Source organism: Fonsecaea multimorphosa (assembly GCF_000836435.1).
Source record: "Fonsecaea multimorphosa CBS 102226 unplaced genomic scaffold supercont1.1, whole genome shotgun sequence".
NCBI classification, from domain to species: domain Eukaryota; kingdom Fungi; phylum Ascomycota; class Eurotiomycetes; order Chaetothyriales; family Herpotrichiellaceae; genus Fonsecaea; species Fonsecaea multimorphosa.
Genome location: NW_015971635.1, coordinates 500050 through 527985, shown reverse-complemented (window position 1 = coordinate 527985; position 27936 = coordinate 500050). Strand labels below are relative to the sequence as shown.

Below are 27936 nucleotides of genomic sequence, written 5' to 3'. Positions count from 1 at the left end.
ACAACCTCTTGCTTGAACAGGACAAAGGCAAGGGGCAAAATTTGCACACCACTCGGGGAAAGGCTCAGGCTAGCCTTGCACCCACAGATCCTAGCATAATTGGCTAGCGGTGCCTAAGCTTCAACGCTGGCGAGGCTTGAGCAGCTTACGTTTCTGTCGGAGAGATGCCACGGCTTCTGTGGGCTTGCTTACATCAGCCATGAGTTCAAACTATCATGCAGGTCTCTGTGATTACTTGGACGAGGTGATGAACATGTACTGCGGCTGGGGGGCGCATGAGGAAACCTATTTTGGCGATCAGAAATTGTCCCGATTGGTGCGAAGATCATGTCCAGATATCGCACATATACCGAGCCCTGACTGGTCACCGAGTCTATGTTTCCTTCCCGAGTCATCTCATGAATTGATTGTGACGGGTGCAAAAGCATACGATGCACACGGCGGATATCATGGTGAATTCCGAAACACAGTACTGACCAAGAATAGTGCGAAGTGGTGGGAAATCATGGACAAAATTAGATGTCAGCTAACTGATGGAGAGGGTTGCTAGAGGAGATGCCAGTCACGAAAACACGAGACACTGATAGCCTGTCGATACGAAAGGATTGCCAACGACCAGGATCATGAATTGGGGCCTCCCATTCGTTCGCTGGTATATTGGATAGTGACGGGATGAAGCGCCGAGGTCTGATTCACGACTTTAAGAGCACGACGACTAACGCATACACGACAATGCATGACGAATCACGAGAGGATTTGGCAAGCACAGGCTGATATGAGAACCGGGGCTATGCTGGATACCGCGAGCGAGCTCGATGGATGCCCGTCCTCGGTGGTATACAGGTTGTGCGTGAACTGAGACATATGCTGAACTAGGCCAATTGATCAGATCCGGCTAGTATTTACTATAGCTGGGAAAAGATAGCAGTCTGAGCACGTGTTTGAAGCGGACGAGAGAAGTAAACCACCATTGACGCCCCTCTTTGACACCGAAGGGTAAATGGTCTCCATAGGTATCTAGGTAGATAGATACTGGTGGCGTTGATGAGCCTCGCGTCTCGAGCATTTACAAAAAAAATTTTCTATTTATCAATCGTGCCCGCCGTGATATTATCTCCACAACCTACGACAAAGGGGAGCAGGTAGCGCCGTGCTCTACCACAAGCACAAGCACAAGCACAGGCCCGGGTTGCACGGAACGCGCCGCTTGGGAACTACTATTGACCACCTAGGTAGTTGGCAGCTCGGCAGCTATAATTAATACCCATCGCCATAGCTAGCCGTAGCTAGCCCTAGCCACATATATTGAGTAGACTCAATTTTGTATATACCTAGTAGGTAGGTAGGCAAGTTTCATGAACGTACGTCGCTTTCTTTTGTTTATTTTTTTTCTTTTTACCTTTTCCCTTCAGTAGCCCCGTCCTGGATGGATTATGCCGTGCTCGTGAGCCCGCGCTACAATATGCTCCATGCCGCGCCATGCCTGCCGTAAAATACCACGCAATGCAATACAATGCAATGCCAATGCAATGCAACACAGCGGCATGCAGAAACGCCACGCCCACACACCATGCCTTGTCGATGCGCTGGTATGATCCTCATGAAATGCAAAAGAAAATCATCAGACAGGATAGAGAAGATGGAGGGAGAGAGGGAGAGAGTGGGTGAGTGAAAAGACGCTTCAGTTCGTGCGCGAGTACTCCCTCCTCAAGACAATCGCCTCCTTCATAAACGGACTGCGCTCCCTTAATCTGCGACCCCAGACCAAAATCCCCACAGGCGCCAAGGAGAGCAGCAGGGCTAAAAACCCCAGCAGACTGCTGGCCCAGCGGAATCCCAGGTTCGTGTACATGCTCTGAGCGGCGAGGGGGAGGAAGGCTGAGAAGAGGTTCTCGCCCAGAACGACGGCCGCGCATGCGCTGCCGGCGTACTTGGCGTAGGCGTCGACCACGTAGTCGGCGATGGCGACAACCACGACGTTGACGCCGTAGCCGACCATGGCGAGGCCGATGGCGGGGGCGATCCAGGGCGAGGAGGGGGTGGCTGTCCATCTTCAAGGAAGGTTAGTTTCTTGGGTCTGGTGGAAGGGTGACTACGAAGGGGGGGGGAAAGAACTCACCCGTAGACAAACATGCCGCCGGCCACGCCGACAAAACTCCCCACAATGCTCACATACAGCCGCGCTTCGGGGATCGGTGTCCCCGGGACTTCGGTGTTGCGGGACACAGAGGCAAAGTACAGTTTGGCATTGATGAGAACACCAGTCCAGCCGACGAACTCGCCAATGACCACTGCTGCTTGGACGTAGCCGGCCTGCGAGGCCGTCCAGCCGTACAGACCCGAAAAGACCTGCTCGACAGACTGGGTAAAGACGTAGACAGTACCCAACATGAAGGACGACCAGAGCGTGAAGACGAAGAGGACGGGCTCGGTCAAGAGCATTCGTAAGGGTCGTTTCGTGCTCCGGACCAACTTGCGCGGCAGACTTAAGTGATTCCCGTCCTGGTAAGGGCCGAGGATCGGCACGCCGTAGGCCTTTTGCAGTTTCAGGGCCCGCTTCTGGAGGATGATGGTGCCCCGGCTCTCCTGGAAGAAGAAGACGTAGATGGGGAACAAGGCGCAGTACCAGATCAGTTGCATGTACGAGATCCACCGCCACGACAGGTTCTCGAATATGACACCAGCAATCACGGGTCCCATGCTGCTGCCAGCGAGGTAGAGCGTCACGAAAAGGCTCATGGGGATGGTGCGGGCGCGGTCGCCCTCCCAGATGTTTCCGATCAAGGCGGCGGCTGTGTTGGAGAGGACCGAGACGCAGCCTCCCGAGAAGAAGCGCGAGACGATCAGCGTCGCGAAATTGTGCGCCACGGCCTGCGGGATGATGAAGCACATGAAGACGACGTACGTGGTCAGGAAAGCCGGCCGCACGCCAAAGTCCTCCATCAGAGGCAGCACGACCAGGCCGCACAGCCCACCGCCCAGAGCCCAGCTGGTGACGGGCCAGTACGAGTTTGGAAACTCGGCGTCGCTGACGTGGAACTCGTCGTTGATGGCTGCGTGGGCGACGGTGATCATGGTCCCGTTCAGAATCGTCGTGAACGTTGCCATGGTCCCGACGGCAGTGATTGTCCACTTCTTGCGCAGCGGCCAGTTGTATGGGTTTTCCGGGTCGTCGGGCCCGTACCAGTCGATGGCGTTTGGACTGATTCCGTCACCTGCACCAGCACCTGCACCGGCAAATCCAGCTGTATTGTGCCCATTTTGGATCGGGATGGCTACCTTCGACTCCTCATCGAACCCTGTCATGAGCAGATCGGGGTTTTCTCTTGATTGTGAGAGGGGGGCCAACGGTAGAGTGAGGATGGGTTGAAAAGAACGAAACAACGGAAGGAACCTGTTGCAACGAGCGGAATGGGAAAGGCAATGAGACACACAATATCCTGCGTAGAGAAAGACAATGTCCCATCAAGGGAGAAGTGACCGTATAAGAAAAAAGCTTACTAGGTATTTCTATCCCGAGTCAATAAGTGGCGGACGACCAGGCCGGTGACCAAAGGATTGGACCTCACCTCACTTACATTTTTCCCGGCCCATTACCAATATAGGATTCTGGAGATGCCGGACTTGAGCGGACTTGACAAAGAGTGCAAACTTTTGTATGACGACAAAACCCTTTGGGAGAAAATCTCACGGTGCCAGTGGGTTAAATTTTCTCCAAACCGTTACCTAATGAATTGCCCGGAGTTGGCGACACCGCCCATTGTCCCGAGTGCTCGGGTTCCGCACAAAAAGGGCTGCGGCTCTTGTAGGAGGGATGGAAGATGCGGGTTGAGGGGAGCCATCGACGTTGCTTGAGCTCTTCTGATCATGGACAGTGGCTCGATGTTGTCCGATGGAAAGGGAACTCCAGGAGGATAAGGAGTGTGTTTATTGATTGTCATTGGAAGTCCAGACAGAGCCTTGTCGAGACTCGTGGTGCACGTGCGGCCCAAGGCTGACCCGACAAAATGGGAAAGTGTGTTTGTCTGACAGAATATTATTTCCCTTCAGAACTCCCGACGTCCCTTATGGACGAGATTGGGCTCTCTTCTGGAAGAAAGAGGGTGCGCACTGCCTGATTGCACATATGCGATCCTGTAGCTGCACCGACTTTGCGCTCCTCGAGTTACTCTCTGCTGGCCCAAGGGGAGAACATGTTCGATTCGGAGCCAAGCTGTCATCATTTTCTATATTTTGGTGTCTATGATCGTGGTATGGGATGTGCAACAAAGCCCCAAGGCAAGGGTGGCTCTGTCTCCCGAGTATTGGTATGATAAAACAGGCTCCTGCTTTCCTGCGTCTTCCCGACACAGCTATTCTCCTAAATACTCAGCTTTCCCAGTTCCTCTCGCTTCGCATCATAGATGTGGTACCCCCAAACTCGCCAACACCAAGTTCAAAATACTAACCACACCTTCTCCCAGAATCAAGCCACTCGCGAGCACAATGACTTTCGTCTCTCCTCTACCTTTCCATCCTATCCACCATAGAGATATCACTCCACCAATAGTTCGTGCCAGTGTGAAGCTGGGAGTGTTGTACATGCCCACTGCCACTGCGATGCCACCAGGGATCCATGGGTGTAAAGCCTTACACCAGGGCTTAGAATCTCTGTATGCGAGGAGGTATATCCGAAGAGTGGTGGTGAGGATAAACACTGCACCAAAAACCAGAGCGAATTGCCAGGCCATCGGCGGCAGACCTTTCCCCGTCACCAGTCGTGCGGTAAAGATCCACACATAGGCCGTGGGAATCTCAAACAGGTCTCCTGGAATCGGGTAGACCGAGACGTACAACTTATAGACTGCGGCAGAGACGAAGGCTCCCACAACACTCCCTATAAGCTGACCATAGAATTGTGCCTTGGGTGACGCCCCAATTAAATGTCCCGCTTTGAGATCTTGGAGGATGTCGCCAGCTTGAAGCGCCCCCGCTTCGCTCACAGCTCCCGCGAGTAAGTTGATGATGATGCTGTGGTTTGCATGTGGGCCAGTGGGCGTGATCAAGGCGAAGACCAATTGCGTCAATTTGGAAATTCCAGAAACGGGATTTAAATCTGTTTCACCGAGAGCGCGCACGCCCATGATCGAGAGGACGAGAGCAAGAAGGATGGCGAGGATATTGAGGCTAATAGGGATGTAAGCGCCAAAGGATATGTGGATGCACACAACACAAACAATCAGTGTGATGGGAAGGAGGATGGCGACGGTCCGGCTGGACACAAGGTGATGTGGTGGCGCATCGTCAGGAGGCTCGTCTGATGGGGTTTTCAGTGGATCGGTGTGGGAGGACTGAGGTGCTCGTACGGTCGTGTGGAGGGACATATATCCGGCAAGTTGTTTTCCGAGCAAAAAGTCGGACCAGGAAGAACTGTCTCTGTAATGTCCGCGGAGGGATAGGATCCAATCTGGACCATAGTGAATGGTAGGTCGAAGGAACAGCCAGCCTAGATTGACGACTGCATCAGCCAGCATAATTGCCAAGCTGACCCAAACGATCCAGCCTTTGCTCCCTGTTTCCCAGTCATCCACGGGTCCCGGCGCCCAGCCGTTGTTTTTAGCTATAGGACTCAGTACCGCCCAGCCTCCAATAGCGCCGAGAAGCATGTGGAAGGTAGTGGCAGGCCCCATAATGATACCTTGTCCAACATATGCCGGCGAAGGATTGAGCGTCCATTCCCAGGTGTTCGCCAGGTAGGTGCCAAAGATGGGTAATTTGTGGAGGATGGGAAGGAAGTATTGGACCAGAGTGTAAGCACCGGAGGCGAGGAATGCAACTACAAGAAGGCGGATTTGTCTTTTCCAATCCCCTTGTATGTTACGTTCGTCTGCTTGCTCCGGCTGATTGTCTCGATCGGTCTCCCTCAACAGTTCTTCGCGCTCCTCAGTGCCTTGAGTTTCGATCTCTCGATGCTTAGCCTCTTCACTCTTGGAACCGCCATGCAGTACACTTATCATCAGGGCTGTAGCAGTGCCACTGGGGAATTTGAGACGCTCGCGAATGATGACCTGTTTTCGCAAGGGTACGCCGAATACAACGCCAAACAAGCAGAGACCAACACCCCAGACGAAGAGCCTCCACAGACTCAGATCGACAGGAGCACCCTCACTCTGTTTCAGCAAAAACTGTATAGCAGGCATGACTCCGACAAAACCTAGTCCCAGCGGCATGGTGCCTACCGCGCCAGCGACCGTCTGGACAAGGACATTTTCCATGGGCGTGAATGGAAGAACCAAGTAGCGAGATATCGACTTGAAGACGGCGAATCCAATCAAGGAGGCCGGCATCGCCATCCCCGAGACCCAACCAGTTTGCAACCCAAAGTAGACGTTGGAAAATGTTATGATGACCCCGATCAGTGTACCAACGGCAACCCCTCGAAATGTGAAATTTGTCCCATCCAGAGCCGAATCATGCACGCCAGGGACGGCATAGCAGGCATGGTCAGATCGAGTGCGGGAGATATCTTGCTGTTGACCAGCCTGCGGGAGTAATTCATGGTCTTCGACATCGGACGTGGAGGGAGTGCCTCTGCCAGGAGCCAGTTCATGATCTTCGACATCGGTCGTGGAGGGAGGGTGGGTTTGAGAGGGAGGGCCTCTGTCGGGAGCCATGTCGGGCTATGTTCAGGATGTTGAATCTCGATATGGTATCCCGATCCAGAAGGTCCATGAGGAGGGGGGGTGAGGAGGTGCCGATGCCCAATGCTGGTGGAATGGTGAGTGAGCGTACAGAGTAGATGCGGAAGAGTGACAGTGACTGCAGTGCCATTTCTGGCGTCATTGTTCCGTTGATTTTCTGAGCGTCACGTGTAGTGCTTAGGTACCAGCTCGCCAGTCTCCCGCTTGGGTGCCGCTGGCTGTCCCGGCACCCTACAGTTGGGTTTGGGTTACTGTACCACCTAGCAACTAGGGTACCGGTAACTTTATGGTGGGCTGATGGTGGGGTTGTGTCCCGAGGTGCACCTAGCACTCTCCTTGGTGCGGCTAGAGCTTGCGGCCAGAAGCGACCTCCAGGTGCCTCTGCGAATCCCGCATTGGCCCATCCAAACCCCCATCGATCGGTCTGGATTCACCCTGGAATCACCATGTCTCCCAAAGAATGCGCTCCTAGCACTGCGGTCCACCGCCATGCACCTTTGAGGGCATCTTTGGGTGCATCTCATTCCTCTGGTTGCTTCTGCCATGCGGCACGAGGTTCCCACTTCCCGCCCGTCGTGGCTCCCTCCATCCAATCTCGTGGGTTTTCGACATGTTCGATGACGCCTTCATGCCTGCGGTCGGTGGAACAAGCGGGCATTTTCTGCCAGTGCATCGTGCACCCTGAATGCCACCTATTCTCGAGTCGAAAACTCCCAACGATCGTCGCACTTGCCGATCTCCCATGGCTGCCACGGCTGCCCATTTTGGCCTATCTTTGAAGTGTTCCTGTGACTCTCGGTTATTCCGTCATTCGCGATACGAACTCGAACTTGGGTCACCCAACATCGTTACCTCCTCCTCACATACGCTCTCCTAACATACCTAGGTACCATACCATGGCTCGACCTTGACTTATAGCAAAACTGCCGTGCTACCTCATTTCTCATCACAGCTATGAGCGCGAGCCGATATTTGCCTGCCTCTCGGTAGAAAATCTGCAGTCTGAAAGAGCAGGGTATAGGGTTACTGGGGGGGTTATAGAGGGGTAGACAACCCCCTCTGCCTCTTCTGACCATGGCTCCAGAAGCGGCGCGAGAGCGCGAAATGCACAGGTATTGCTCTTCTTCGCCCTGCTCACGATCTTGCACGCTCACACGGCTTATAGGTACTATCAGCCGTGGCTCGAGACCTTCCTGTCCACCGACTTCGAACCTGCCTCGGACTTCCCTCCTTCCAATGATCAGGCCCAACCGCATCGACCACGTTCCTCCAGAGACAAGGCGCTGACAGCCTTTGCGCAACTGGGCTGTCTCCGCCTCAACGCCAAAAGATGTATAGTCACTTTGCTAGGAACTACCAGGCAATATATCATAGCCGAGGCTACGAAATCTTTGTCCCTCTTGAGCGACGCTCACCACGACGATGGAGATGAACTGTGGTTCGGAAATTCTTTCATTGAGCGAGAGGGTGGCATCTCGGCTGATGCCATGTATCCTGATGAATATACCGCCTCTGATCCTGATGGCTCTTCCTTCACCACGCCTGCGCTGGTCGTCAGCGACATCTCGACCCATGAGAAATATAAAACTCGAGGCTACGCTGGTCGGGGCGTTTCCTTTTATTGTGGCGTACCAATCACCACCCAAATGGGCCATGTCATCGGGGTTTACAATGTTACCGACGACAAACCACGTCAGAGTCTCTCGGCAACTGAACTTCATTTCCTGCTCGACATGTCCGTTATCGTCATCCAACATCTGGAAGGTGTGCGAAACGATCGTGCTAGAATGAGGGGAGAGCGCCTCATTTACGGCATCGGGACATTCATAGAGGGTGATAAGGCTGAAGCGGCCCCTGGAGACGGGTCCAAATCACAGGGTGATAAGTCGAATGACTCCAAAACGAGCCAGAATGGTGCCTCTGAGAGCACCAAGACAGCAGAATTCAGGGGCTTAGTGATTGGCGACGCAAATGCACCTGTTGAAGATTCGAACCGCAAGGGGGCCCGAGACCGTGCCAATGGCAGAAAGAAAGCAACGTCTTCAGGGATCACTCAGGAAAGCATCCTCAACTACGTGTCTAGCCACACACAGGCGCCACCCCCGGCCAAAACGCCCAAGGACAAGATATTACAGGAGTCTCGGCAGGTTTTTGATCGTGCCGCTGCCGTTCTCCAATACTGCCTCCGCGCCACCGGGGTTGCGTTCCTCAATGCGAGCTCCGCCAACCTGAGTTCAGGCTCGAGCATGAAAACTTCTGGGGCTGCTGTATCCGAATTCCATCATGCTAAATCTAAAGGAAGAGGTCACTCGGACCACCAGAACGGAATGCAGGGATCAGATTTGCAGGACGGTGGAGCGAGGGACGATTCTACGGCCTCCAGCGACGACGCTGCGAGCACACGAAGCAACAGCGACTCATCCGCCTCCCAGGGCAAGCGACAGGTATGTGAGATTCTGGGTATTCGGACAGTCGATGCCCATCAATCCATCAGCCTCGCCGATCCGACTATGCGCCGTCTGGTCCGACGTCATCCAAAAGGAAAATGCTTTTCATTCGACCAGTTTGGAAGACCGGCCTCCAGTGACGACAGCTCTGAGTCTGCATCTGCGGCGGAAATTTCCCAAGGGGATGGTGATCAACCAGCGAAAGTAGGACACCATGTCCCCACAACCAACTCTCTGCTGAAAGCACTCCCCGGCGCAAGGAAGATTGTCTTTCTGCCGTTGTGGGATTTTGCGAAAGAGCGCTGGCACTCTGGACTGGTTGTTTGGTCAAATGATGCAGGCAGTCTGACTAACGTTGAGGACGATATGGTTTACCTCAAGGCTTTCAGTAACGCTGTTGTGAACGAGCTTAATCGTATCGATTTGGCACTGTCCGATACCGCCAAGTCAACATTCCTTGCCAATATTTCTCACGAGCTTCGCTCGCCTCTTCATGGTATTCTGGGAAGTATTGAATTTCTCCACGATACCGCCATGGATGACTTTCAGTCGTCTATGGTCATAAGCGTTGAGACATGTGGAAAGACGTTGCTTGACACGGTCAACCATGTGCTTGATTACGCCAAAATACATAGTCTGTCCAAATCCCATCGCCAGGATCCAGCTTCTGCACAGGACCGTACGCAACGGAACAAGTCTGAAACCAACCTTACGGAGGATTTTGACATGGCGGTTGTGGTGGAGGAAGCGGTTGAAGCTGTGTACGCCGGGCAAGTCTTCCGGACCGCTAATGCAGACGCATTGGAAGGTAAATCGCCAGTTCAGACCGCTGCCAGTCGAGCCATGCAACAAAGGCTAGATCGAAAGGCCAATATCAGCAAAGGGTCGGCCAAAGCATCAAGTGCTGTTCGCCTTACCCTAAACATTGACGACCATACCAACTGGTGGGTCAGATCTCAACCTGGTGCCGTCAGGCGGATTGTCATGAACATTCTTGGGAATGCATTGAAATATACCACCAAAGGGAGTATCAATGTTGCCCTCGAGGTTGACCGCTCCCGAAATAAGAGTAGCTCAAACCTACACATGCTGCTGAAAATCGCCGACACCGGCCGCGGCATGTCGGATGATTTCATGAAGAACCACGCATTCACTGCATTCTCTCAAGAGGACACGTTGGCAACAGGCACCGGGCTTGGGCTCAGCATTGTCCGACAGATTGTCGACTCTCTCAGAGGGAAGATCGACCTGTCCAGCGAGAAAGATGTGGGCACCGAAGTTAGAATCTGGCTCAGGCTTCCAAGAAGTGAAAAAGATGTGAGTTCGTTCCCTGAAGCACACGTCATTACAGACATGCGCCAGCGCATTTCAGGACGGGAGATGTGCATGCTCTTGCCCTATGACGAGAAGAACAACGAAACAGATGTCCGTTATCTGGTCCCAATGCCAACAATAGAAAGCTCAATGCGAAATTTGGTGTCTCAGTGGTTTCGGATGAAGATCACCACGACAAAGACCATGGATGGCATCTCACCGGACTTCTTCATCTATCCTGAGCCTCCGCCTATTGACTATCTAATGGACTACCACGGCAAGCCAGAAACGGAGAAGGAGGTTCCCGTCATCATATTGTGCACGAATGCATTTGAAGCTGCATCCCTGAGGTCCAATGGTATACACTATCTCACCGACATTGGTAGAGTCATTGAGGTGATTGCGCAACCTTGTGGGCCGCAGAAGCTGGCCAAAGTACTTAACCGGTGTATGCAACGGTTGGAGCTTCTGCAAAAGGACCATACCAAAAAGCCTTCGAAGACGGCTGCGTTGTCGTTCTTCCGAGGCAGGCACTCAGATAAGGAGAGCATCCGAGCGACAGAAAACACACCTGGCAAGGGTGAAGAACCCGTCCAGGACGGTGGCCTTGGCTCCATGCCTGACGGTGACAATGCAGCCAAGCCCGAATCGCATGAGACTTCGCGCGAGCCTCCCAATGAGACCCAATCACGACCTCAAAAACCGTCATTAACAAAGATGGGCACCTCGGACGGTGCCGTCACATTGACCGAGTCAGACGGCACAAAAAGCGCTGCTTTACCTCGAGAACCTGACACAAATAACCCGCGAGTCCTGGTGGTCGACGACAATCACATTAACCTGCACCTCCTCGTTACCTTCGTTCGCAAAGCTGGCCACCCGTTTGAATCGGCCACCGATGGCTTGAAGGCTCTAGAAGCATACAAGAAGAGCGTCCGCGAAGATGGTGGTCGAAACGCCTTTAAACATATTTTCATGGACATCTCGATGCCTGTGATGAATGGGATAGCATCCGCCAAAGAGATTCGACAATTCGAGAAAGACAACAAGGTTGATCCACCGGCCAAGATAATTGCTCTGACGGGTATGGGTAGTGACGTTGCCCATAATGAGGCGATCAACGCCGGGTTCGATCAGTTCTTGAGTAAGCCGATTGTAAGTCTGCCTTGATCCAAATCTGATGCCACTGAGGGGGAAAACACAGCAAAGGGACCCATCTGACATTTATACTGACGTGTATCATTGTAGAAGTTCAAGGACCTACAGAAACTGCTTGTCTGAACGCCAGTCGTGTTGATGAGCTATATGCAACCAGGATCTACGCTATGGGTTGTTGAGTTTTGTGATACCGGCATGCATTGCTTCTGGCGTGGTCTGGGAATCAGCATCTGACATGTTGATATGCCTCGGCGAAGGGCGTCTTGGAGTAAAAGTCACGAAATGTAGGGAACCACAAATGGCCCGGAGATCCTTGTGGAGGGTTCACTCGCCCCCCTTGGAGCATCGATAAGGCTTTGCATAGACCTGGCTTGACACACGCATCGCTGTCAGAGCCGATTCTGTCAGAACACTTACGACAGGCAGCATAAGCTCATTGCAACGTATGATGGATTGTGTAGGGGTTGCGGCGGATGCTTCGTGGACGGGCGTGAAGAGCAAGGCTAATCAATGCGTTGAGCTATGATGAGAAAAGCACACATTAGTAGGGACCACCACCACGGCAACAAGGTCCCTTGGATCAGACCAAGCAGCCTATCTTGCAAGAGATCCATCCTTACGCACCGGTCTATGATGGTACGTGTTATATGTCTGTATACGAGATATATCTGGGTGTAACAAGCAAGCAACCAACAATGGTAGAAATCTTCAAAACAGTATTACACAATCTGAACAAGTTTCTTGGCGGGTCATATTATGTTGCTATTGCTAGCCACCTCTTGTCTGCTGGCTCTGGTTTTTTTTCTTCTTCCACACTTTCAACGTTTGTTTTTGGGTAGACCCTTCTTCGCTCAATTGCTTCCCCAGTCACGCTGGCACGAACCCCGACAAATCCCCGGCATATATATACATGTGCTTCCCCCTTCGGAAGGCTTTGCCTCGCCCCCACCCCCTCCCCTTAATCAACTCCGCCTCATGTCCGTGTGATAGTGTGTGTGTGTGTATGCTGCAAAATTCTGCTGTCGTTTACCAACAAAACCTCTCCGTGTGCTTGTGTGTGTGCCAGATCGAAAACCTGAACTGTTGCCCTGTGAAGAAAGAAGATGGGAAAGAAAGAAAAAAAGGGTGAAGAACAAGATGGGGTATAATGAAGTCCAGTTCAAGAAGCGCTTTCAAAACGAAATTCAAATTCAGATTGTTGTACAAAACAAGGGTTTTCGTTCGGTCATGCAGGCAGATCGCGGATGGTAGGGTCGATTCGGTTTCTACCCAGCAGGGGAGGGAAAGCGTATGCATGTGGAGAGTGAGGCCGCCCGTAAAACAGATAGGCTACTTTTCGGACATTCAGCTGTGGCCAGGGAAGTGCGGGCAATGGATATTGTGATCGAACATCGAGTGCAAAAAACACCTCGGCGAGGAAGGACCGGTCGATATGACTTTGGTATCCTTGTTATGAACCAGGCAGGAGATTGAAAGCGATGAAAACTTGGCTCGTGGGTATCCAGATATTCAAGTGGTATTGAAATTGAGCCAGGTCTGGCGCAACCCAAGATGTCGCTTCCGGTAAACTGTGTAGTCCACACAAACCACTTCAGGAGAGATTTTCCAACCCAGCCAGGTAGTTCCAATATGGTGAAGTCAATGTTTGCGGATGTCAGATCGAGTCAAATGTAGACCGCTGGACACGTCAAGTTCCCCGTGCTTTGGATTCGAAATGTACCTCCACTCGCCTTAGGTGGTCACTCTCTTGATCCATAGCCCAGTAGGTTGCTCGTAAAAGTCGTCCTTGTCCCTCCGCTTCTGCGCACGATGCAGCCTCAGCTGAACGTCGTGCTCCTCGTTCTTGACATCCTGGATCTCCAAATTCAGATTGGTTATCATCTTATCGACTTCCTTGCGCTTTCTCGAGTCATAGACGATTGCGTTCTTCCTCAGTGATTCCTGAAGTTCCAAGATGATTTTGTTTAGATTTCGTTTACGCCGAGCGAGGTCTTCCAGTCGGGCTGTGAGAAAAGTGATTTTATCAGCAGCCTGGAGTTCGACAGGTGTTGGAGGAAGGGACTTGGTGGCCGAAAGGCTGGACATCAGAGACACAGCCCGAGGTTTCCCATTGCGGTCGTTGGCATTCGAATCGTTGCCGACAGCCTTTCTGAGGATGTTCGACGACTTTCGCCCCGAGATGGTTGAGAAAGGGGAGATGCTGCTGTAGTTGTCATAGCTGCGATGGCCACTATTGTTCGCCGCAACACGTTTGCGGAGGACGATTGGTTCTGGAACGGCCTCGGGTGGTAGCTGGATTATGGGCACAGGGCTGCTTGTCAGTTCCTCTCGTGCGATGGGACTGGAAGGAACATGACTGCTATCTTCTGCCGCGCTGGTCGCATAAGTGTTCCAACTCGATGAGGTGTCTGGTTCACGTTGCAACGGAGGCTGGTGCATGGTGGGATCGAATGAATCTTCGCTGGAGCTCCTGTCCGGGCCGATGAAGGAGGGGGTGTTTGAACCCAGTGTAGGGCTGTCAGCTCCATACTCTTGGACGGCACTGTGCTCAGGACTTTGGGCTGGCTCGGCGGCGGGTGGACGTGGGCCAGGGCTTTGGAATGGGCTGTCTAATAGCCGGGTATACTCAAGCTGTTTGGGTGACAGGACTTGCGGCGACAGCGCTTGTGGTATTTTTCTGGTTTTCAGAGGGGCGACAGGCTTCAGGCTTTCCTCCGAGTCCACAGTTCTGAGGTTCGGAAGTTGTGAAGCCGCGACTGAAAGTGAATCGATGGGAGACATGGCAGTGTTTTCGACAGGGACCGTTTCTTCGGGCGTCTCGCTGCTTGTATCTTTGTCGGCCATCTTATGGCGCTCTACCAGCATCAGCGGTCGAGTGCGAGCTTCTGGGGTATTTTTAACAGGCTCGACTATGGCATGTCTACCACTTGCCCCCTTCCATGGAGGTCGCTGGACGGGATTGTCCAAAGGGTCTGCGGGATCTATTCCATCTGCTGGTGTGGGGGACGAAGACTTTGTCCAAGCCGACTTTTTGACTGCTTCCCTTTCCTTCAAACCAGCCAAGATTTGGCGCGTTCTCTCTTTAAGCTGGGGGTATGACTGGTCGATTGCAGATGATGGGGCTGCTCCAGGACGGGCGGAAGGTGGCTTCCCTGCCTGACTGGGTTCGCCCGAATATTCATCCCATCGAGTCTCTTCGTTGGCCTCTTTCCGCAGATTCCATCGCTTTTTAATGCCTTCCTCGGCATTGTTCTGTGAAACTGAAAGGGGTAATTTCCGCGGTATCTGACTCTTGAACGACTTGTCTGGCTGCGTGGGGGTTGGGTGTGAGGATTCGATCGGAGAGACCAGGGAGGCGTCAGAGCCGTTGGGGTGGAATGAGGTCTGGCTGCTCAAAGGTGAGACACTTGCTTGACTGGCATCATGTTGATGTCTCGGCTGAGTCGAGGGCTGTGGTGGATTGTAGTCGGAGATGTTAGGAGAGGCCGAATCCTGATCGATGGAATAGACCGACGCTCGCTCCTCCATGGGAGGCACAGGCCGACTGCGGACGAAAGTGGTCAGTGTGAGGAAGGAATTCAAGAAAGAAGCCAGACGCACAATGGAAGTTCTGGAAGAGCAGTGGCCGCAACACTACTACGGCGACTGTACAAAGACTCGACCTCGGGGATTGTCTCGAGGTATCTTTCATCCATTGTTGGCTCGGGATAGGGATAAGCTTGGTAGCCCATTTGGTAGTCTGGTATGTTGTTTCGTCTCCACATGCTTGCGGTTTATCTCGGGAATGTTGCTTCGGTACTTAAAAAGGGTTGCGACGCTCCGACACAAGGAGAGTTCGTCATAACGCGGGCAGCTTCAACCAAAGTTCAGCGTAACGGGTCAGTGATGAGCGGGAGGAGGTGGTGAAGGTGACAGATGTGAGTTTCCGATGGGCGCGAGGTGCATGAGTAGTCGGTTGTCGTGTAGGTTGGTGGTGACTTTCTGCGGTCGATCTTGTTCAGTAGGTTAGGTAACGCAGCAGTAACATTTCTTTGTGATGAAGCGAATATTACGGGGAGCCCAGGGGTGAGATGCGCTGTCTCATTTTGCTTGTCACTTGTGCAGACTCAGAATGGCGATTCGACGAGTTGCCGATTGGCTGAGGGGCGAGTTAATCAGTGCCCGGAGCGCAATGGGTCAATGTGGCAGAATAAAGGTGAAACAAGGAACGACCGCCGCCGTTGATTATTTCAGGGTCATTCACTGTGAGACACAGCCGCAGTTCGAGTCAGCTACCTTGTCTCCAGGATGTTCTGATACTTGAAGAGCTTGTCTTATTTCCCATGCGCTCACTTGACAGCCGAGCGACTCTTACTACACGTGGTGCCTGCCAGCTATTTACGCGTCGTGATAAACTTCAAGGTTTGTTGTCATTACCTGACTTGTACTTGGTGGTGTGGAGATTGAGCACAACCCCGACCAGTCAATAGGGGCCCAGGCACCCACCAGGGACCTGCAGTACCGGCGGGCCGGTACACAGTGGCTTGCATCGCAGTAGGCAGACTCGGCAAGTGCCCAGGGGCCAGGTGAGGCTCAGCAGCCTCCGCAGCCTCTTTGATGGACAGCGATAATCGTAGGTATAGCGGAGGTGAACCAAGCCAACAATGTCGATAGAAGCCCCCCGAAGCCCCCTCTTCCCCTTGGCCTAGCGCCCTCCTAACCACGTTCTTCCAGTGGCTTCAGGTACCAATTAACTGCTCAGTCTTTACCTAACTAGGTACGGTAGGCCCTGGTCGGGAAACGCACCCCTTCGGAAATGTCATCCGTTCCGTCACCACCTGCAGGCTCCTTCTCCTTCCCCTTTGCCTACAGCAGCACTGATGCGGCGATGCCATCATCCGAACGAGCCGTGACTCCTGCGCACCCAATGAGAACCACGAAATACAATTTCAATTGATCGACGCCTAAGCAAACTCTGGCCTTGGTGGCGTTTCTCTGTCTGTGCTGTATACCTGCTCGCTACCATGGTACCATTTAATCCTGGTGTCCCCGATTAGCTTGCTTTTTCCGCCCTCCTTGACGCCCGATGGTCAAGAACGGTACCAAGAATACTGCCAGAACCGCACCCCCTAGAGACACCCAGAATGTCGCTTGATATGGCCGATACCTCACAGCTCCTGGCCCTTGGGCAGCCCCTCCAGCGGTGTTGTAAATGCTCGTTTGGATGCCCAGCCCAACCGTCGCAACAAGCCGGGTCGCCGTGTTGAACAGGCCTCCTGCCACCGACTGCTGTTCACTGGGAAGAGACGACATGACGTACATGTTGGTGACGGTGAACTCCAGGTCCTGCGACAGCACGCTGAATAACAGTGCTGGAAACGCAATAGCCCAGAACGAGATGGACGTATACAGCGCACTGAAAAGTGCAGAAGCGATCACGGCACTCACAGCCCCAATGATCATGATCACCCGGTTTGACACTCGGTGCATGATCATTGCTGCCAGTATGTTGACAAGAATTCCTCCAATTCCCGCTGGAAGAAGGTGGACGGCGACCATCAGCGGTGACAGCCGGTTGATCCTTTGCCAGAGTAGAGATAACCAAAAGAGATTCCCAGCGAAGCCGTAAAACCCAAGGCAGAGCACGGCCACCACCAGCGTGAAGTTGCGATCTTTCCAGACCCTCAGCGGCATGAGTGGGTATCGGAATACGCTTTGCCAATAGATGAAGCCAGCGATCAGGACAAGCCCAACCACTAACAAGGCAATCACGTAGGGTGTCCGCCATCCATGTGGCGCGTCACCTGCCAGAGTCAGGGAGGCAGTGAACATGGCAATCCCACTAACAGCGAGGAGGGCTCCCAGAAGGTCGAATTTCAGGAAAGTGTCCATGTTGAGCCCTCCGAGGCTCTGTTCGCTGTCCGGAGGGGTTGTCCACAGCGCGGCAAAGAAGAAGAAAGCATAAATCACCGCCATGACCCAGAAAGCTGCTCTCCAGGAGGAAACCTGCATCGTCACTCCACTGATAAATGCTCCAAGCACGAAACCAACCGGATTGCCTCCGGAAAAGCAGGCAAATGCTCTGTTCTTTCGTCGACTCGGTCTGTCATAAACCGCCCCCAGCTTGCCAATGGCCGGAGGAACAGAAGCTGCCGAACTAAGACCAAGAAGACCACAGAAGATGTCCAGAAAGTAGGCATTGGTGGCAAAGCCCGTGATGAGCAGACAGATACTGAAAAAGGCCAGACTGCAAAGAAAGAGCAGTCTCCTTCCAAACAAATCCGCCACCCGGCCAAAAAATAGCAAGAATGTGCCCGCTGCGAGGGTCTGGGCTGCACTAATCCACGTCACTTCGGCTGCTGTCATATTCAGGTCTTCGCCGATTGAGTTGGTCAAGCAGAGAATGGCCCCGGTGAAGATGGAACTCTGTCCCACAGCGATTGTCGTAGTAAGAACAAAGAGGCATTCCTGAAAGAAACTGCTGAAACAGGCTGGACGAGTGCCATGGGGGTCGGACTCGGTTGGAGCGAGTGATGTTCCGATCGATGTCGTCGGTTCGACCTTTGGAAAATCAAGGGCCTGTGTCCTTGCCTCGACGTCAGGATCCTGGGATGGATGGGCCTGGGTTGATTGTTTCTCCATTGCACCACAGCCGCTTGCTGCCAGAGGCAAGCGAACAAGTCATCGAAGAGGACTAGAAAGACGCCCTAGCAACCTAGGAAAATCCAGCTTGATTGGGACTGGGTACGGAGGCAGGGGAAGCTCAAATATATTCTCGCACGTTGGGAGCTGGGGCAAAGGCCGAGCAAGGATGAGCGAGCCGACTTAAAAGCGACAACCGTCCCGTCGGCAATCGAACTCGGGGCGCCTCAAACCCCCTCCTCGAGTCCTCAGAGTCCTCACCCACGAGTCAATCGTTCATCCATTATGTCAGCTGCCCTGGGCATGGACGGATCAGTTCCGCCTTCGGTGGAGGCCCCGGAGATGTTCGCATCTGCTCGCAGCCTTATTATCAAAGTCCGCGGGCCCTCATATCTCTTTAACAAGCCCGTGCATTTATCAGGTTTGCCAGGGAGAGCCTCAAAGGTCTATCGGTTGGTTGGGTTTCCGTTGCCGAGCTGCCTTTACTGGTAATCTTCCCGCAGCTTGTGCGTCTGGCCTAAGGCACTACCCGTAAGTGGTTCAGTTTTGTTGGCTCTATTTTTCTGCTCTCGTCTGTAGTCGTGCTATACACGACACCGCCCATTGTACACCTTCGTCACTTCCTCCTCTCGAGACGGGACTGTCGAGATTTCGCCGCGGATTACACCGCTGAAATCGCTGTTCGTCCTGTCACTCCTTGCCCTTCTAGTCACTCGATTCCCACGATCTCGCACCCTTGCTCAACCCTCTGAACTGCCTCCCGCCCTTTCGCGATTTACATGTTCCGTCCGCCAGTCACTTCGATGGTCTGTCCGTTGACGTAGCTGAACAGTGGCGAACACACGGCCAAGATGGAACTGGCAGCCTCAGTCGCAGTGCCTGGTCTTCCCAGAGGGATGTCCCTGTACGCTGCACTTGGGTCTTCGCTTCCTTTCCGGTCGGCAATTTGCTTTCCAGGAATGCCCAACGCGACACGTTGGCCGTCGGCGGTGGTGATGAAGGCCCCGATTTCCTTTGCACGGGTCAACCGCGTGTCGATGTGGCCGAAGGCGATGGTGTTGGCGCGGACGCCGAACTGTGTCGCAAGAGGAAAGACAAGGTCAGCATCAGTATAGCGAGCGACTCGGACCCCAGCACAGGAGGTAGGAAACATGGGGGTCTCGAAGTTGCCGGCACGGACAGAAGGTCAGGAACAAAACCACGTACCTGCGGGCCCCACTCCTTTGCGATGGTCTTGGTCAAGCCGGTGACGCCGGCCTTTGCCAAACTGTAGTTGGCCTGTCCAGCGTTGCCGTGGGTGCCGGACGTGCTGGAGATGTTGATGATGACTCTCTTCTCGCCGTCCTTGACCCGGAAGTACGGGGCGGCCTGCCTGACCAGCCGGAAGGGGGCGGTATTGTGCACATTGATGATGGTGTCCCACTGTTTATCGGTGATCTTGTGGATCACGCCGTCCCAGGTATAACCTGCGTTGTTGACGATGATGTGGATCTTGCCATTGCCGAACTCGGCAGCTTTCGAGACCAGCACGGGGAAGTAGTTTGGGTCGGTGACGTCGCCCGGCACCGAGATGGCGCGCTTGTTTCCTGGCGTGGCGTCGTTGATGGACTTGGCCACGGCCTCGCCCTTGGCGGCGTCGACGTCGCACACGACCACCTTGGCGCCCTCGTTGGCGAACAGCCGTGCGCACTCGGCCCCGATGCCCTGACCGCTACCTGTGATCTAGTTTGGAAGCGATTCGTCGTCAGCTGAGCCGTCCAACTCGAAACCCAAAGAGAGAAGACTTCGTGCTGCTGCTGCTGCTGCTCCTTCTGCTGCTGCTAAGGGGAGAGACTCACAATAGCGACCTGCCCGGCCAACAGGCCCGAGGGGTAATTGAGATGCGACGCAATCTGCTGAGCTCTTTGCGCCATGGCTTGCTCTCTGTGGGCACTGGCAGGAACACACAAGGAGGTTGAGACGAAGTGAAGAAAACCAAAAAAAAAAGCTTCAATGACGGGTGCTTCTCAAGTTTTGGATTTTGGAGGTCAAGTGCGCAAGTAGTTCATGATTTTGCTTTGCTGGGTTAATGAATGAATTGGAATAGTAAGACGCAGTCAGTACTAGTCAACGCAGTCCCAAGTCCCAGAGAAACTTGCCGAGGCATCTTTGACCATTTCGTCCCTCCCTCAGCCGCCGAGAGCCCGTAACCGAAATGGCGACTCTTGCCGTCCCGTCGGAAAACTTGTGCCGATAGCTACTAGGTAGGACTGAGGTGTCGGAGTCTCTACCTATGAGGTATGTACATAGGTAGGTACCGAATAGGAGGGAGAATTACCTGAGGTATCTAGGTAGGTAGGGACCTAGGAAGGTCGAGATACATATCTGCTCTCTGGATTGGATTCAAAGGTAGATTATGGAACACGGGGTACCTATTTAACTACCCTCCTTTGCCCACCTCGATACCTTCATAGACGTTATATCGTGTAGTGTACGAAGGTACCTATCTAGGTACCTAGTGTCGAAGTCGTGTCGGGTCGAGTCGACTGGGCCGATTTCCTCCGACTACCCCTGCCCTGCCTGGAGACGGGTTCCAGAGCACCGAGTACATCACATCACATCACATCACATCACATCACATCCGCTATACCATGCGCAGACTTGCGTGTCTGAGACGTAGGTATGTCCCGTGTTTTATGAGATATGCAAAACATTACATGGATGAGGACTAGGGGACTGGGATTAGGATCCGTCCACGCGCCAGGTGTGAATTATCTATCGCAGCCTCCCTCCACAAGAGAAGATGGTCAGTTAACAAAGACATCCAAAACTTTTTTTTCCTTGGATCGGTTTCGACACAATTCCACCCATCAAAAACCCCCTATTTTCCCAAGACCTTTTCCCCTTCCTGGAGAATTACCCAAGTGAGAATGGTGGCATTGGTATATAGATGATCCCTGTTCTATATACCCATATATACCATCATCATCCCCTTTAGAACTTGACAACCCTTCGGGGGGAAGGGGACCAAAAAAGCCGCCGGAACCCAAACGTGTCGGAAAAAAAAGGATTCTCCCAAAAGAAAAACAGGAATGGAATCCATTGTCGTTTTCATTGTGTCACTGCAAAGACTTGGTCGCTCGGCACTTCTTCCACGGGGTTCTTGCTGAGACTCTCGTACAGTTGGAGGTAGCTGCCGATCAAGAATGCCCAGGAGCCCCTGGAGACGGAGGCACGTTCAGTTAGCACAACAAAATTCTGGAAATTGGAACAAGGTAGTTCCTGCGCAGAAGGAAGTGTTGGAAGAGGGCAGGGGTCGTCCATTGTGGACAAGAGAGGGAGAAGAAGAGATAAACGTACCAAAAAGTAGCCAACCCGGCCTCGTACTGGGCTCCAGAGTTCTTATACGCCAGCCCCAGAGAGCCGCAGAGCGTGAAGCCCAGCGCCCCCACGAGGTTCCAGAACGCAATGTGCCACCCAAGCAGATGCGGCGCGGGTTTCCACCACTTCTGCTGCGTCTCGAGCATGTACAGCGTGCTGCTGACGATGAAGCCGCTGCCGCCAATCACCTGGGGGATCCAGTACGCGGCGTTGAGCCGCCACTCGGGCGTCAAGTGGTTGTAGATTCCCGGCAAGGCGGTGATGCCGGAGATGCCGAAGACGGTCGCGCCAAACAGTTGCGCCGAGCCGGCCAGGAAGCCGAACTCGTGGAGGTAGTGCGTGCGCAGGTCGTGCCACGAGGGGAACCATCGCCAGGCCTTTTTCCCGCCTTGCCTGAGAGGTGGTTGCGCCTCGACGACGGTCAGAGGAGAATGTTTGCCGACGAAGTTCCGTCGGTTCTGGTGGTGGTGGTGACAGTGGTGGCGGTTGGCGACGACGCGCAGTCTCGCTGTACCTTCTTTCTGCTGGTCGTCTTCGTCGAACAGTTGCTCCACGGCCCAGCCGAAACAGCCGGTGTTGTTGGCATTGATGGCCTCGAAGATCAACAGGATAGAGCCAGTTTCGAAGAAAACGATGGCGCCGATGAATGCTGTGATCCCTCCTCCATAATAGATTTCGCCGTTAAACTCGGTCGAGGGGGCTGCAACTGGTAGCCAGACGAAGAAACCCTACATTGGCCAGCAAGAGTGGTTAGTCGAGTGTACTACTCAGCCCTCCTGGGGTGGTGTCTTAGAGACAAAAGCATACATTCAAAACCCAGACAACACTGCCCCAAGTGAAGATAAAAGCCACGAGCCACGAGATATCCCAGATCGGATAGTACGTCAGGGTTTTGACAATGGTTTTCAAAACCTCTCTGGGGTCCGACGTTTTTCTCGGAGTCACAAAATATGCCTCTTCCCCGGGCTTGGGTCTCTGGACGAGTAAGGGATGTCGGCCTTTTCGATTGTCTCGCGACCGCCACAAAAACTTGATATTTTTGGCGGGCACGTCGGAACCGGAATAGTGCTTGGGAATTTGATGCTCGGCTTCACGGTCGACGGTCTCCTGCGATGTCTCGACATCCTCCGGGGTTTTCTTGGAGATGGATCCGGAATGGTCGAAATGGGCCCGGGTGGGATTGAGGAAGCTGAAGGGCCCCTCGGCGCGGTCCAGTGTCAATCTGTCGTCATGATGGAAGGGCTCTCGCGTGTGGAAATGCCTGTTCCGGGGAGGCATGGTGGTGGTGAGGCGGCTGGCGGCAAATAGAGTATCGCGATGAGACTGGGTGTTACTGACAGCTCGTTGCAGCACTGATGTGTATTATTTCCATTGCCCGAGGGCGACCGATGAGGATGACAGGGGGAATGATGGACATGTACACACGGACGTGAATGAAAAGTTGGCCCCCCGTGCCCCCCTCGAGTGTCGCGGGTTTTAAATTAAAAATGATGTGGTTGATGACGACGCTGCAAAGTTTTAGGCTGATCGGCTTCCCAGTCGCCAACTCGCCAACTTCGCGACGAAACAACAATCCGCCAGCTTGCTGAGCTGAAAGTTCATTAGGCCAAGGTTGTGGCTTGATCCCCGTTCGCATGGCCATCAAATAAGCTTCCAGAATCGCTTCACTCGCCAGTCACTTTTTGCTTGATTCGAACATGGCCTGCCCGCCCCTTCGCATCCCCGTGTGCTGACTGAGCCACCCGCCTCGCCGCCAATGCTTAGTGGACGACACACCTATACTACTACGGTGCAAACATCGGTAGTGACAAGAAAAGGAGCTGCCTTATATGATCAATTCTGCTTGAATCAATTCGTCCTATGTGGTCGAGAGTTCGGTAACGTTGGCTCTCTTGCGCACAGGCTTGTCAACCTCGGTTGCAATGCCAGGCGAAAGAGGCGATAACTACAGGGTACGAGGCACTCGGTACACGCACTAGAATCACTGCGTTTCGGAGCCTGCGCTTGCAACTCCCCCTGAAGTCCCCCACGGGCACTCCCAAGCTGGCAGCCCCTCCTGGCAGCCCCAAGCCGTTCGTTGCGGATGAACATGGTATCGTGCGGTGATTCAAGTGATAAGAGTAGGCTTTTGGGCGAAGGGATCTAACTGTCAACGGAGACGGGATTTAAAACTATTGAAATGCCCTGCCTGGGAGAAGCCCAAGAGGAAGATTCGGTCGAGCCGGGTGGAAGCCACAAACTATGTGGCTCTCTATCACGAGGTTGTGGGATTATTGGCCATCTCAACATCGTCCGTCTCCCCAAAAGTTGGGTCAATTGCCATCAGATCCCCGTCTTCGGGGGCCCACAAATTGGCATTCTCAGCCAAGTCAACATCTGGGCTAGTAGACGGCATCCCGGTGAGTCTCTCAAAGTTGTTGCTTCCTTGAGATCCAATTGATATTGCAGCCGAACTGCTGGTATTTTTGCTCAAGGTTGAAAGCACCGACCAGGGTCGGTGCAATCGATCTCTTGTTTCGAGCATTTGCGCAAGTGTTCGCTTGGTATCCAAGCTCATGGAAGACCGAATGCTGTTGATCGACGATTGGAATGAGCTGGCGAAGCTGTTTCGTGAAGTGCTGTGTCCAGATGAGCGAATCGATGAATGGGCTAACAAAGCAGATCCTGAGAACGACGTGCGGTCGATTTTTTGCGAGGACTCGCGCGTGCGAAAGGCCGGTACAATGTATCCTTCCACCAAGAACCAGGGTACTCCGCTCATTACCTGGGTACCTTCCGGTGCGGTGGGTATATCGTCCATCCGTAAAAGGTAGAGTCTAATGATTTCGGAACTCTGTGTCGGCCAGGCCGTGAGCGTGGCATTGATTTCAGTCTCGAGATAGTCACCAAAGAGCGGGCCAAAAAGTCGACGCCTAGACTTCTCAATTCCCGAGCTCAAGAAACTTTGGCAGATCGCTGCCAATGCCATCAGGACGTCAAGTTTCAACGGCTTGACCCCATGTGGGCATAGTGGCACTTGATATATTGATTCGGTATTCTGGACGAGCAGATCGAATGAGGAGATGGCCAAAACGCAGGAGCAATACATAGCCCAAACGGCAGATACTCGCGTCCAAGCAGAACCCGGCGAGCGAAGGCCGACCCTGGTAAGAGTATGCCTATGCTTCTTCACAAAAGCTTTGCACCATTCGAGTATCGTCCTCAGTGCCATCCTGGCTTCTTCACAATCGAACAGATGATTATGATATGCCACATGCGGCTCGAGACACCGTGATGCCATATGCCAAGTACCGCTTGGTAGACCGTCTCTTAACATTCTCTTCAGAGAACTGATGATCCAGAGGTATTCGCGATCCTGGATTTCCGGTAGAATGACCTCGAAGCGTTCCCCAATGCAGCTGACGGCAAGGCGAAGCGCAGTCTCCTTCGGATCTTGAAGCTCTGCGAAGGCAGAGTGGTACTGCAATTGTGACAGATAGAGATTGAGTAAAGCCCCGTCAAGATTGTGCGCAAAGCCATATGCCTGAAGTAGGGGCTGAACATTTAACAGCGTTTCGTATGCAATCTCTGCCCGGGCACCAGGACTAGAGTTTCGGGCGCAATTGATGGCCGCAGTGACCATGCACCGCACGGAGCTGTGGATTGACGTGGCCGACAGGGGGTATATCTCGTCCGCTGAGAGCTTGCTTGTGCAAGCCTGCCAATATTTGTATTCAACAAAGAATAGATCGAAGGCATCATCGAAAAGGCGGCCGGCGGCGAGAGTGGCAGCAACCCCTTGAATCTCGCGAACTTCTGATGCAGAGAGACTCAGGGGACCCTCGAAAGCGGGCCAGAGAGCGAGCAGCGAGGAAGGCGATATCACCTTGTAGTGACTCCCTTGTGAAGGCGAAGCGCGATCCACCAAAAGAGAAGAAGCCTCCTCACTGAGCTTCCTGTCGGTTATCGACGCATCGTCCGTTGAAGCAGTCTCCGCAAGCGTTAGAGGAGGAGTCGAAGAGATCTGCGAGGATTGCCTCTCCAGGCGACCGCTGCCAACACTCGTGCGTCCCGACGGAGAGGAAATGATGTCGTGCGAATTCATGTAAGGAGAGCTTGTCCGTTGCAAAGGCGACATCTCCGGTGAGTTTCTGGTAAGAGAACCAGCAACTTGGGATTTTGGTCCACTTCGCGCGGCTTGTTGCTCGAGTTGCATCCCTCCCGAAGAAGGGGGACTCTGTTCCGCTAAGGTTGTCTGGTCTTTTGTCCCTCCCAATACACGGTCAGGTCGCATCCTGGCGTCGGGGCTTGCCCGTAAGTTCGGATCCAACGGGCTGTCAAGCGCAACGTCCGGTACAGGACCTGGTATAACGTGTGGTTCGACGGAGCTGTCAAACTCGAAATTCAGAGAACTCGCAGCCTCGGTCGAAGGCAGGGGTGGATCGACAAATGTGGCCTCGTTTGTGTCCCCATTCAGACCCCATTTTTGTATTTGGCGCCTGAGCTGGGCATATCTGACTAGGTCAGTCGACATCTGGACGTTCGCGATTCGACATACGAAGGCTCAAAGTTCCTCCTCTTCAATGCTGCCAGTATTGTCGTCTTCGAGCACCCTCCATGGCGAAGCGTAGTGATCAGCTCTCGAAAGCCTTCCCAGGTGACATTCGAGATGCGGGGGGCATTGCCTGGCTTGTCAGGGTCGTACGGACGGAGAGGCTTTCGGAAGGGCATATCGATCGTAGCTCCGACTGTGAGGTGGTAGAAGGTGACGGTAAGGCTCAAGCACTGCACTCGAAGTCACCATCAGGCTGAGGACATGAAGTTCGCCTGGAACTCCCAGGACTCCCAGAGGGATGGCGGTCCCTTTGAGCGAGGGACCAGGCTGAGAACGGTGAGAGTCTCTCGAGAAGAAGGAAGCAACAGTCGGGCCATGATGGAACCAGCCGCAGTTGGCCTGCGCCTCCGAATCACTAGCCCGCCCTGCGCTGGTGATAACCTTGGAAGTGATGGAAAGGCGGAAGACGTTGAGACCAAAGCGGTCATGGGTGTCAAGGGTGTCAAGGTGGAGCTTCGAGTACTACTAGCAGCCTCCGCATGGCTAATTCCCCAAAAGCGTTTAGAGGCGATTCCGGTTCATCCAACGAGTGGCCCAGATGGTTCCGTCCCTGAGACCTCATGAGCACTGAGCAGGCCTGCTCGAGGACTCGGCTCGGCGGACATGGGGTTCACACGCCACGTCTCAAGGCTCAAGCATCTCGCGCAGATCAAGCGACTTTCTAGTGCCTGCTTATTACGATATTGGGATGATAATTACGACTCCACTCCACTCTATGCCTTGGTCGCGTGTAGCGGGCGGTGAAGTTTTGAGAGGCGCCACGCCTTGGTCCCTCCCGCTCTGAATGTTTCCATTGCTTTGACCACAACTAGGATCCGCCCACACCATCAGAACAACCCCAGATTACTCCTTCACCTCGCCGATGGCAGAATGGAAAGCGTCCTAGTGCTGATGGGTTGTTGAACTTGCCGCTTATCTCGATAGGGGAATTCGCAAGGTCAGAACAGTGATCGGGCAGCGATCTGCAGAAGATGTCGCCTGGGAACTCGAGCCACCATGCTCATGCTGGGGCCACGAACAGCTTGCGGCTGCGCAGCCAAAAGAGGTAATTGACAATGGGCTCCCTCGTGATATCGCCGCGACAGCTATAAAGCATCGCAAGATGGCAGAGCAGTGTGCAAGTTCACGGATTCCCTGGTCGCCCATTCCAGCTCGGCCTGTCAGGCACTTTTTACAACTCCCCGGGGTCGAGTAACCCGTTGCGCTCCAAAATATCAAATTGTCTCTAAGACATAATCCTGCTAAGTCAAAACTCAACACTTTTCTCTAGCAATCAGTAAGTACTCCACCATGAGAAATCCCCCCACGCCGGTCACTTCTTTACTAACAGAACCCCACCCCCAGCAATGCCCAAAGGAGACTTTCAACACCTAGGGGATCACCATAAAATCATCGACGGTGTCCACTACCCCGCTCAAATTCTTGAGGGAAATGAACAACTCGTCAATCACGCTCTTGACAGCGTCAGCCTTGAGGGCGGAGAAAAGTGGAACCATATCGAGCGGCCAGCAATCAGCAATGGTCAGACAAATTCGACCAACGGGGCAGCTCCATGGCATGCTCTCGTCGCAGTCAAGAAGGAGGACGTTCCCAACGGGGACGTTTCCAGAGATGACACTCCCAATTAGCCTATCAGTTAGGCTGCGGATCTGATGATCCGAGAAGGAAGGCTTATGTGAGGTGAAATAATGACTGGAACTTCGAGATTGTCGATGCCGTGCACAAGTACAATATATGAGGACATGTAATAGAAACTACCAGA

At 53.4% G+C, this 27936-nt stretch overlaps 9 protein-coding genes across 9 annotated transcripts; 2 read left to right on the top strand and 7 right to left on the bottom strand.

Annotated features, from left to right (window-relative positions):
- Window positions 1–1681: 1681 nt before the first annotated feature.
- Z520_00202 (uncharacterized protein) lies at window positions 1682–3306 on the bottom strand (the record flags this gene model as incomplete). The annotated part of the gene is made up of 2 exons (XM_016770723.1): window positions 1682–2051; window positions 2120–3306. 2 exons carry the CDS (start codon window positions 3304–3306, stop codon window positions 1682–1684), a joined length of 1557 nt encoding a protein of 518 aa, XP_016637633.1.
- A 1091-nt stretch (window positions 3307–4397) lies between these two features.
- On the bottom strand, window positions 4398–6653 carry Z520_00201 (uncharacterized protein; the record flags this gene model as incomplete). The annotated part of the gene is made up of 1 exon (XM_016770722.1): window positions 4398–6653. The coding sequence occupies one exon, from the start codon at window positions 6651–6653 to the stop codon at window positions 4398–4400; it is 2256 nt and encodes a 751-aa protein (XP_016637632.1).
- Window positions 6654–7754: 1101 nt separating this feature from the next.
- On the top strand, window positions 7755–11611 carry Z520_00200 (uncharacterized protein; the record flags this gene model as incomplete). The annotated part of the gene is made up of 2 exons (XM_016770721.1): window positions 7755–7792; window positions 7846–11611. 2 exons carry the CDS (start codon window positions 7755–7757, stop codon window positions 11609–11611), a joined length of 3804 nt encoding a protein of 1267 aa, XP_016637631.1.
- Window positions 11612–13330: 1719 nt separating this feature from the next.
- On the bottom strand, window positions 13331–15363 carry Z520_00199 (uncharacterized protein; the record flags this gene model as incomplete). The annotated part of the gene is made up of 2 exons (XM_016770720.1): window positions 13331–15143; window positions 15200–15363. The coding sequence occupies 2 exons, from the start codon at window positions 15361–15363 to the stop codon at window positions 13331–13333; spliced, it is 1977 nt and encodes a 658-aa protein (XP_016637630.1).
- A 1249-nt stretch (window positions 15364–16612) lies between these two features.
- Window positions 16613–18220, bottom strand: Z520_00198 (uncharacterized protein; the record flags this gene model as incomplete). Its single annotated transcript, XM_016770719.1, has 1 exon — window positions 16613–18220. The coding sequence occupies one exon, from the start codon at window positions 18218–18220 to the stop codon at window positions 16613–16615; it is 1608 nt and encodes a 535-aa protein (XP_016637629.1).
- A 775-nt stretch (window positions 18221–18995) lies between these two features.
- On the bottom strand, window positions 18996–20133 carry Z520_00197 (uncharacterized protein; the record flags this gene model as incomplete). The annotated part of the gene is made up of 3 exons (XM_016770718.1): window positions 18996–19295; window positions 19427–19942; window positions 20059–20133. 3 exons carry the CDS (start codon window positions 20131–20133, stop codon window positions 18996–18998), a joined length of 891 nt encoding a protein of 296 aa, XP_016637628.1.
- A 1177-nt stretch (window positions 20134–21310) lies between these two features.
- Z520_00196 (uncharacterized protein) lies at window positions 21311–22858 on the bottom strand (the record flags this gene model as incomplete). Its single annotated transcript, XM_016770717.1, has 3 exons — window positions 21311–21419; window positions 21560–22308; window positions 22388–22858. 3 exons carry the CDS (start codon window positions 22856–22858, stop codon window positions 21311–21313), a joined length of 1329 nt encoding a protein of 442 aa, XP_016637627.1.
- A 976-nt stretch (window positions 22859–23834) lies between these two features.
- On the bottom strand, window positions 23835–26290 carry Z520_00195 (uncharacterized protein; the record flags this gene model as incomplete). The annotated part of the gene is made up of 2 exons (XM_016770716.1): window positions 23835–26073; window positions 26118–26290. The coding sequence occupies 2 exons, from the start codon at window positions 26288–26290 to the stop codon at window positions 23835–23837; spliced, it is 2412 nt and encodes an 803-aa protein (XP_016637626.1).
- A 1230-nt stretch (window positions 26291–27520) lies between these two features.
- Window positions 27521–27802, top strand: Z520_00194 (uncharacterized protein; the record flags this gene model as incomplete). Its single annotated transcript, XM_016770715.1, has 1 exon — window positions 27521–27802. The coding sequence occupies one exon, from the start codon at window positions 27521–27523 to the stop codon at window positions 27800–27802; it is 282 nt and encodes a 93-aa protein (XP_016637625.1).
- Between the last annotated feature and the right edge of the window lie 134 nt (window positions 27803–27936).